This window comes from Rutidosis leptorrhynchoides, chromosome 9 (genome assembly GCF_046630445.1).
Source record: "Rutidosis leptorrhynchoides isolate AG116_Rl617_1_P2 chromosome 9, CSIRO_AGI_Rlap_v1, whole genome shotgun sequence".
In the NCBI taxonomy this organism is placed as follows: Eukaryota; Viridiplantae; Streptophyta; class Magnoliopsida; order Asterales; family Asteraceae; genus Rutidosis; species Rutidosis leptorrhynchoides.
Window position 1 is genome coordinate 364,194,084 of NC_092341.1, and position 11,270 is coordinate 364,205,353.

Sequence of the window (11,270 nt, forward strand, 5' to 3'; positions counted from 1 at the left end):
TACGCAAGGAAAAGTAGAGTTTAGAAACTCCCGTACATGCCCTAAGCAACAACAACTCACACTGAGGATCATCAAGCTTAGCAACCTTATCCATAAGCGCAATGGACTTGGTCACCCTTTGCATCACCAGTTCACTACTAAAACCAGGATCGGAACTTGCGGGGGCCCCAAGCAACTTAACACCATTTAAAGGCCGAGCAATATTAGGAGGAAAGACACCTACTTGCCTGCTGCGAGGGTCCTCCGTAGGCCAGAAAATTTCTGTTTTTTCAACGTTGAGATGCAGCCCAAAACGAGGCCCATCCTCCATAATCAAATGCAAAACCTTCCCCACCACCAAAGTGTCCCCAATAATAGTACCATCATCCAAATACCACGCCTGAAGACAAACCTCAAAATTATCTCTGATTTTAGAAACCAAGGGTTGTAGGACCAAAGCAAAAAGCAGCGGACCAAGGGGATCACCCTGTTGCACCCCCTGAGAAGACCATAATGTGTGGTTCCCATAATACAATCTGGCTGGATTAGAGTAGCAAAATTCAACCCACCGAGAAAGGCTCGGACAAAGGCGGCGAACTTCACGTAACATGACCGTACGATCAACTAGATTGAAAGCATTTTGAAAATCAACTAATAACATAGAGAGGCCAACATCAGAGCCACGATCCTCAATCAGCCGATTCACAGCATGAAGAATAGCCTCACCACCTGAAGAAACACCAACACCAAACTGAAGACCATCGAAGTAACTTCCCAAAGACTGGCCAACCATAGCAGCGCTAACCTTCGAAACAAGACGTCGCCAAACAGTACCCACAGCTATAGGACGAAGACCACCGCCGGGCTTGACAAGCGGTGTGAGGGGAGCACTAGCAATATACTCTCCTAATTCCATAGGGCACCTTCCAGCTAGAAAGAGATTAACGACTCCGGTAATAGAGCCAACCAACTCATCCGAGACTGCCACAGCAGCACCACTCAAGCAATCCATAAGGTGTTGTGCACGTAAACCATCCCTAACACATGAAGTGCCCCGAGGAAAACTTTTAACCTGGCCCAAAACAACAGCAGAAGTCGTAACGAGGTGAAGGTGATCAACCGTCATATCAGGCAAGGATGGAGCGATAGAAGAAGGGTGCTTAGACAGCAAGTCCGCCAGTGTGGCGTCATTATAAGGAGCAACGCCTGATGAAGAAAGAACGCGAGCTGCAGCGGTGTAATGGCCATCACAAATCTTCCTACGACACTGCTTAATATTACGCTCTTCCAAATCAAGGACCTCATCATCAACCACTGACAACATAGGAGAATCCTCTGCCAAATACTCCCTCACAAGCTGTAAACTCCCACCCGCTGTCCCCCAAGAGCAAATAGCACGGGAAATATTCTCTTCCTGATGCCGACGCTTTATAAAAATAAACTTAAAAGTTTTAAAACTTACAAAAAATTAGTGGGAAGCCTAGAGACAATCTGGGCCCCCACACCTCTAGCAATAGCAAAACCTATCCTAGTAAAAATATGAGCAGCAGCACCGACACCAATATCTTGAGCCATCGAACTCTTCTGAACCCGCTTTAGCAAAGAAACCGCCTCCATTTCTAATTCCCCAAGGGAAGAAAATGAGAAAGGAATGAAACCATAACCAATCGCCTGACAGCTAGATCCGTACTTGACCCGCTTCCGACGAGCCGCATCAACCACAGCACGTCCAGGGACAAAGTCAGAAAGCCCAGACTGTGTCAAAGGAGAAGACCCTGTCAAGTCAACACAAACATCGCGACCACAATCCCAGGAATAAAGTAACACATCTGCAGGTCTGAGGGCTCTGTCGTTCTCTCCAGACAACCCAATGTCAACCTCCTTCCTCGCTGAAATCCCAGATCGATAACAAACATCAACAAGTGAATCCCGAACAACATTATTATTATTATTATTATTATTATTATTAACGACAAGCTTGTATCAGTGTATCATTTATTTCAACGACAATCATCATTTGCACACACACGGGTTCGGAGGAAACCATATTATAATTCTGATTCTGATATGATAGAATGAGGAACTTTTTATTGCAGGTTTCGAATACAAAACAGAAAACTAATCCATATGTTCAGCATGGGTGGGTAGTGCCAAACTAGCCAAGGTCGTCTTCCCTCAAAATCAACATATAACCAAGACCGATTACGATGAATCCGGTCCGTTTGTTGTCCACCGCAAATGCTTCTGAGAACGTGTTGTTTTATTGTTGTGTAACTACATTCTATTCTAAGGGACTTATCAGGTTACTAGCTTAAGAGTTTGGTTGAGAGTAGTAGTACATATGAAGTTAACATTTACCAAGTATTGTTGTATCTGCGAGTTCATGTTACTATGTTAGTGGTAAGTTATTACACAATGTCTCTATCTTTAACCTATTCTTCTTGATATCTTTTCTTCATCAAATAGCTACAGATGTAGAAGCAATCATCTACTCGATAATTGCAAACATTACGTAAGTATTGCTGTCCGGGTCGGGGTGCAAATGAGCCACCATCAAGCGCTAGACAATAGACATGCTAACCGTGGCTAAACTAAACACCATTTCATATCTCTATGTTTAAGATTGGCTCATGAACCGACTTAGTGTTAAAAATTATACTCCGTACAATTCAGTTTTAAATTCAATCAATAGTATTGTTACCTACTGATGCGAACAGTGTAAATAATGTGTATGAATATAGCTAACATGATACATATATAATATAGGGGAAATGACCCGAAAAAGTAACTAAGTTACTCAATTTGACAATCAAGGTAACCTCCAAATTGGTTAAGCCCAAAAAGAATTGCAATTTAATTTTTGCTCTCAAAAAAGATTGCGTGTTCAAATTTTTTAAATTGAGATAATATCCAATGAACACACAATCTATAATCACGAATTACTTCAAATTGAGACTTAAAACAGATTCCTAGAACTTCGATTATCATTTTTTGTGAAACAACTAGATCCAAAACATCGTGAAAAACGATTAATGAATCGAGATGAACAAGTCGACTTGTTCAAACGACTTGTTCAAATTAAATTTGAATACACAATCCTTTTTGGGAGCAAAAATTAAATTGCAATTCTTTTTGAACTTAGCCAAATTGGAAGTTACCTGATTGTCAAATTGGATACATTTTCTGGCCATTTGCCCTATAATATAAGACATGAAAAAAAAATTGACATAGTATATACAACAATATATAGCACGTTACCATATAATATAGATATAGATATAGAAGATTTTATATTTATATAGCAATATATAGAAGGGGAAGAGAGTGACAAATTGTTGAAGGCTCGCTCTTAAGTTTTTTTAACAAATACAACAGCAGCCATAGGTACACTACTACAAATACATACATACAGCCACCCCCTAACCCCACCCACCCCAAAAAAAACTCCCTCCTCTAACCGCAACCCCGTTGAAATCTTTGAATTTGGGTTCTATCTTCCTCGAGTTGTGGATCTTCTCAATGTCGGTTTTGAGGATTCCGAAAGGTTAACTGGCCGCCCACCTAATCTATCAAAGTTAGGCTCCCTATAACTATTACTACTAAAACTTAACTTTCTATGCTCATCATCTTCATGATACACGTTCAATCGACTAGTGTACAAGGGAGAAGGAAAGGAAGATGAAGATGATGAGTCAGAATCTGATGATGTCATGTTCACATTTCTCCATTGAGAGTTACTGCTGTTGTTGTATTCATGTTCCCAATCCCACGAGATATTATGGTCTTCTATACTGTTCGAATCCCTGTTGCTACTCTCTGTACTGCAAGAACATGATTCTGAGAAGATTCCAGAACTGTCACTAGAAGATGAAGATTCCTCTTCGAGAGTTCGGTGACGGATTGCGAGATGATCGGGGTTCATGTTCCATGATCCGGTGGAGCGGGATCTTGGTGTGAATGATGGTGCTACTTTGTGCTTCCTTGAATCATGCTGGTGGTTCGATAATAAGCTACGTATCAAGCGTGGTGCACGCGGGGAACACCTGGTAGTTATTATACAAATAATTGTTGGTCTGTTGGTTCGGTTTCAAACTGGGAATCATATTTTAAATAGGACTTTAATGAAATGAACAAGATAGAGATATAAGTACCTTGCATAGAGAAGCATGTATGCTCCTTTTGTCAAGACACTTTGAACATCCACTTCTTTGACCTAAAAAAGAAGATAAAATGTTTAAATATCAACAAAAGCAAACATGAAAGTAAAGAATGAAAGATTAAAGTGATGTAAACATACCCTGATGTCATCCATCTTGAACCACCGATTCTCGAAGTTCTTAACGTAGCATACATAATGACCAGAAAACGCAGCATTCATTATGTCAATATGAACCACGACTCCATACAGTCTGTAGACGGGGGACTTGTCACTTGTACCGCTCACATAAGGTGCCATGTTTAAAATCTCCGGGAATTGAATAGACTTGTTGAGCTTCCCATATTTACCCGACTGAAGTAAAAATAAAAAAAAACAAAAAAAAAAAAACAAGTTAGAGATATTTTAATGGTAGCACTTGGCAAAAATCAACATTGGTAGATGAAAATTTACCTGAAACCGTTTCAACGCAATAGTAAGTACGTTTGGAGCCTCCAAAAGTGTCAACTTCTTTTTAGCTTTTTCATAGGATTTGCACCTGAAAAATTTCATAGTATAACCAAATCAATACAAACTGCTCAAGCTAACAAACAACGTAACATTTACAAGTAAAAATTTGACCGATTTACATGTGAAGGGGGGTCAGTTTGGAGTGGTGCTTGAAAACACAATAGTAGCTAAAAGCAAAACGGGTTAAACACATTGAAAGTCACCAAAAAGTCAAACCTTAATGAACAGCAACTAAACTGTTCTATATAGAAATTAAGATTATCAGTTTATCACTGTAATGATATTACGTTCTTAAACATGCAAAATGCATTTACTAGTCATAAAAAAACCTTAAAACGAAAAGAAAAAGAAAGAAAAAAAGGTGTTTGTATTTCAACCAGACCTAAGACAGTACTAAAAGATGAGATGTTTGAGCCCAGGCCCAGTTTGACCCGTTACCCAACCCACCCATACATTTTGCCACATGTACAAAAAGTAAGGGAAGATCATATATTCTGAACTAACCTGCTGCATTTGTACTTGTTTTCACCGTCCAGTACCTCGGTAGACGTAAATTTATCCAAAGCGTCTTCTAGAGTTGCTATATCCCCTTGTATTTCAACAGTAAGATCCATCATCCGCTCATGTCTCTCTGATTTGTTTCCGCACTTCATACACATTATCTGCAAATTAACCACAAACTTAATCCACTTCATACAATTACTTCGCAAACAACACTCTTCTAGTGACGACATTGTTACCTTAGATCTTAAATAACCCCCAAAGGTCTGCCCAATTAGTGTTGTTTCTTCTTCTAATGAGTTGGAAGCCTTTGTCCCCGCTTCCTTTAAGCAAACGGATTGCAAAGTATCGATCGCATACCTGTAACAACACTCAATTACTCACTAAAACTACCCTAATGAAAGATGGTTGCAACATAAATTAAAAAAAAAAAAAAAATCCAGTCTCCGCACCTTAAAAACTCGTGTGCATCTTCTTGTCTCCCATGACCGATACCGCTTCCGATGCTCTCTATCTGAGAAAGTATACGAATGGGAGAAAGTGGAGAATTCCCACTTTTAGCCTTCAAAACAAGGCCTTCAAACTCGCACGTAAAACACCAGTCTCTCTTATCGCCTAAATGAAAACAAATCATAGAATTAAAAAAAGTGTGCTTATATATAATGCATTTTCTATATGTTCATTAAACTAGTGAATAATAATAACTCACATGCTTTTGAGTGGAGTCCTTGAAGGAGGTAAGCATTTAAAGGTGGAGTATAGGTCAAACACTGAAGTACGGCATTCGCATAGCAACTGCAAAATATTGACGTTAAGATCGAAACTTTAAAATGGGATCAGGCATATATGAAGGAGGAAGGGCAAACTCTTACCTGTTTCCACAGTTTACGAGGCCAAAAGGACGCAATTCAACATGTTTCCAGTTGTAAAGCTTGACAAACATCTCATATGAGAAGAGGCCCTGTTAAAAATCAATTATAAGTATTAGGGTATAATTTATATTTCTCAATTGCTTATAATAAGATGGTAATGATTAAAAGTGAGACCTTGCAACTGTATTTATGTGCTGTCTCACTCTCTGCCCTTGGTGAACATTGACGAGTCATCTTGGAGGGCTTGAGCTGGTCAACAACTTTTAGCATTGATGTCTTTAATCCAGTTTTAGCACTTTCACTAACTATTACAGGCTTTGTAGATTGAGAGGCAAGTCTATTGGTAGATGAAGTTATATAGGTTTCAACAGCTCTGGATGAAGATGAACCTACTGTTGTGGATTTAGACGCATGTGAAGTAATGTCCTTGTTGACTGCATGATTTGACTTTTCTGGACTTAAAGAATCTTTGATTTCTGAGTGATCTCCAGCTACAGATGAAGACATCTTAGTTTCCTTTGTTATGCGCATATCATTATGCTTTAACACATCTGATGTATACTTTGGTGGTCTCGTGGACTTCAACGCATTGATTATAATATTGTTTGCCGAAGAAATTTCATCCTTTGATGTCTTACTTCCCATTTCATTTGAAGCAGTATTATCCAATATGGTTGAAGCCACATTAACACCTTTCATTACAGAACTATTATGATCACTTTTGGTCACTTTAAAAGAATCGGCCAAGTGGTTACTATTATTCCTAGATGAACGAGACGGTTTAAACTCATCTAGCTCATCACTGGCAGCTTTCTTGGAATGGACTGACCCACTCCAGAAATCAGAAGCACTTGAAGAAGGTTCAAATAAAGACGACCCGTTAGACCCATCATCAGCCCGAGAAGATGATCTTGAAAACCTGGGCTGGATATCTTCACTATTAGAAAGTGATTTGTTCTGAGTGATCTTTCCAGAACTTCTAAATTTCCTTGCAGGACTGACCACAGTTTGGTGCCCTAATTTGACATCAGCAGACTGATACGAATCCATTCTATCAGAATCCTCTGAAGAGTTGGTCTCAGTGGAAGATGTAGAAGGGGTCGAGAAGGTAGAAGACACCTCAAAGGATGATTCTGAGCTTGATTTTGAAACAGATAGAGTTTCAGGTTGATGAGGATGAGATTGGGCTTCAAGATTAACCTTGGGACCTAAACTGTCATGAAAATTTTCATCTGATAGAGTGTTACTGGAATCTTTAACATCCCCCTGCGTAGATGAATTTCCAGAAACATCTTTGACTGGTTTCACAGGCACATAAGGGCGACACTCATCCTTGTGGCCTTGTCTCCAGTGTACGATTTGACATCTGCCAGAGCTGCAATTAGATTATTGTAAAGTATTCAGCATATGTCTTATTAAAAGAGAAAAGAATCAGGATACATAACATTAAACTAACACAAAGGTATGCACATCTCTGTTAGGTATATATGTAAAATCAAGCTTCGTATGGGTAACATTATCTCTTTTTACTGAGAAAGATATAATTAGTCACATCATATTAAACACTTATTGACACGTGCCAATAAAAGAAAAACAAGACAAACTCTTCCAACGCGATCATCTTTTTAGTTTCTTGACATAAAAGGAACAAAATTTTTATATCATGCCTCCTAATGAAAGACAACCCCAACGAAACCTAATTTAAACCATGCTACTGCCACATACAATACATATTACTGTGTCCATTATTTAGTTAAAGAGGAGATCATCTTGTATTTAAAAAACCTTAAACACAAAGGAACCTCTAAAACTGGGAATATGATTAAAGATCCCAGTACCAACACACATGCTATTATATCAACATTATATGCACAGATGTCAAGTGAGTTCTAGCTTATGTAAGAAGGGAAGTCCTGTTCGGAGTTGAGTCTTGTATGTATGTCGAAAAAAATTAGTCTACAACCATGACAAAAAAAAGAATAACATTTTCGTCTCTACACACTTACGAAACTCCTAACTAACTTTATTTTCTTTAAAAGGCAAGCCTGCACCATCTACGATCTATCTGAAATATTATATACATCCACACATATATATATACATAATTGCCACTAATGTGGCTTGAACCCACAATCAAATTGAAAAAGAACGAAAACGATAACTTATTGCCCTCGCGTGATCTGTTGACATATAAATAAAATTACTAGTACCCTCCACAGCATGGATCACATAAAGTGTTCGTACACTTGCTAATTTAGTATGTCTTAGCAATTAGCATTGTACAATTATATTAGATGTTGAAACGCCTTGTACTCATAAGGTTATCAAAATAAACTTGTTTCTTCTTTCCGATTGGTCTGGCAGTTCACTATTTTAGCACCATCCGAATAACCTCCTTTACTTTAACATCTAACTTACGTCCTACCAACGAACAACTGTAATTACTAAAGAGCTTCCTACTAGTTTTTATACAGATTACTGCTTCAACTGTTATTAGCAGGCACTCATATTTCTTGCTTAACAGAGTATCTATAGTATCTCTATAAGGAACAAAGCATAAATATTGTAAATATAAACAAAAATAGCAGAAATATAATTCAGATCAGGTAACAAAATCATTAACTTTACACTATATGATTTCAAATTCAAACATTACCAGTAACGAACAGCTTTGCACTGGGCACAACGAGTACTAGTTGGAGATAAGCAAACCGCGCATTGATAAGTTGAGGGCTTCAACACCGTTGCAGCCGGAGCCGGGTCCACAACAGGAGCAGGTACCCAACCCGATTTGGCAGCCGGTATCCAACCCGAGTCTGATTGTGAAAACGACGGACTACTGTTAATGGTATAAAAGTAACCTTCATTAGCTTCAATTTCAGCCCTAGCAGCTTCTTCAGATGCTAAAATCACCAACCTCTTCACCTCTTCTGCCCTCTCCACCGCCTGCCGCCATTTACTCCGAACAACAAATCCGATCACCGGAAAAATCACAAACATAACCACCAGGACAACCAGGTTAGGAAGCCCTAGATCCTTTCCGATTAGCATTTACACAAAACGACGACGCATCCAGCAAAACAATAATGAATCCCAAATTCAATCTAGTAATAACAAAATAATTATGATTAATCGTTAATTGGTTAGATTTCTTCTTACTCCACACAATCGATGCTTGCGATGATGATGCCGGTTCACAAACATAAACATAATATAATAATCTGAAGTGTTATGTTATAAATCACCAAATCAGAAAGTGTAACTGAAGAACTGAGATGATTTAATAGATATATAAACTTCCATAATCAGTAGTTGGTAGATTTTGCAATTAATTTCGGAAATTTTGGAGATTTTGTAGATTGAGAATTTAGGGCTTTTTGGGTGTGGAAAAAAGGTGAGAAAATAAGAAAGAAACGAATTTTTTTTGGAGTGAGACGTGAAATCTTCGGTCATCTAATATTCCGACCCGAAATCCACGAGGGAAATCGGATCTTTCCATGCATTTTATATTTCATGTAAGGAATTTGGTACTCCTGAGTAGTATACTACGGAGTATTAATTTATAAATTATAATTTTTTATTTATAATTTATAATTTATAATATATAATATAATATAACTTTAATTAAAATATATGCATGTTATCATTTATTTTTCTTCGAACGTTTTTCCGTCAACATAATAACATTTATCATAAAGTGTCTTTTCCAAATGTCCATGTTTTCATGTGATCTTAATGTTTGAAATAAAAATTAAAAAAAATGAAAAACATAATCTCACACACACACACACACACACACACACATATATATATATATATATATATATATATATATATATATATATATATATATATATATATATATATATAGTGGTAGGATCAAGAGAGAAGTAACCAATCGGGGGGGAAGCGGGGGGAAGCAAAATCTTTTTTTTTTCGTTTTTTGAAAAAATTTTGTTCACGAACATTATAGATTGGATGAAAATATGAACATTTAATAAAGACATTTTATGATAAATGTTTTTACTTTGGTGGAAAACGCTTGAAGAACTAATATATAAGAATTATCGTGTTTTTCGAGCGTATGTTGATGTTTAAGATATTAGGGTTTAGAAATTTAGGGTTTAGGGTTTAGCTTTAGGATTTAGATTGAATTTTTAACACGAACGGTTTAGGGTTTAGGGTTTGGTGTTTTGGGTTTATGAAATAAACCCAAAACACTAAACCCTAAACCCTAAACCATAAACTCTAAATCGGGCTAAATTTTACTTCACAAAACATGAAGAAAAAAAACGTTAACATTCTTCACGAACAATATTATCTTGAATGTTATTTTTGTCGATAGTTTCCCCGCCTAATAACATTCATCACGAAGTGTCTTTTCTAAATGTTCATATTTTCGTGTGATCTTGATGCCTGAAAAAAAAAATTCCAAAAACAACGAATTTTTTTTTTTTTTTGCTTTTCCCCGATTGGTTACTTCCCCATTGATTCTGCCCATATATATAATATAATAAAACCGTATATAATATATATAATTTGATATAATATACTTCATAATTTTTAATATATATATATAATGGGAGGTGATCTTCAAACCCTGCTTTTTGATCCATCTACACTTAATTACCTGTTATATCTTTAATTATACTTAAAATAATAATATAAGTTCAATTCACTATATTAATCTAGGAGTATAATTGTGAGTTTGTGAGACAAAAGTTTAGATGGATAAAAAAAAATGGCGTGTGAGGATCACCTCCCAAATACTCCCTATAATATATATAAGATATATAATGTATATAATATAAAATATGTATACTTTTTGTTATACAAAGGTTCCATAATTTAGTTTTTTTAACTTTGATAGGAGTATCACATTAAGTTGACTCCTTAGTCCTTCCAGTTGGTGTATGTATTGCCTTTGATGTCAACATTGAACGTTTGGTAAGTGATTAACAAGTTATTAAAGCCGGCAAATCATTTGTATTAAACAAATTACAGTATGATATTAGCATGAAATTTAAGTAGTTGGAAAACATAAAATTGATGTGTTCCATTTGTTATATACTCACTTTCACCGGACCCACTAAAGTAAATATTGATGAATAAAATTTTTTCATTTATCTGAAGCTATCAATATGAATTTGTAAGTGAACAACATTTCTATATTTCATCTAGATGATTGTTGAATGATAGGATGTGTCCAACTAGAGATGTTAAAAAAGTCTTTTATACATAATTAATGGTTT

General features: G+C 36.6%; 1 protein-coding gene across 1 annotated transcript; it reads right to left on the reverse strand.

The window, feature by feature from the left end:
• Nucleotides 1-3,390: 3,390 nt before the first annotated feature.
• On the reverse strand, nt 3,391-9,410 carry LOC139867548 (ubiquitin carboxyl-terminal hydrolase 17-like). Its single transcript, XM_071855913.1, has 11 exons — nt 8,675-9,410; nt 6,193-7,393; nt 6,019-6,107; nt 5,856-5,941; nt 5,599-5,761; nt 5,386-5,506; nt 5,150-5,307; nt 4,589-4,673; nt 4,277-4,489; nt 4,131-4,192; nt 3,391-4,022 (listed from the first exon to the last, which is right to left on the reverse strand). The coding sequence occupies exons 1-11, from the start codon at nt 9,067-9,069 to the stop codon at nt 3,470-3,472; spliced, it is 3,126 nt and encodes a 1,041-aa protein (XP_071712014.1). The 5' UTR covers nt 9,070-9,410; the 3' UTR covers nt 3,391-3,469.
• Between the last annotated feature and the right edge of the window lie 1,860 nt (nt 9,411-11,270).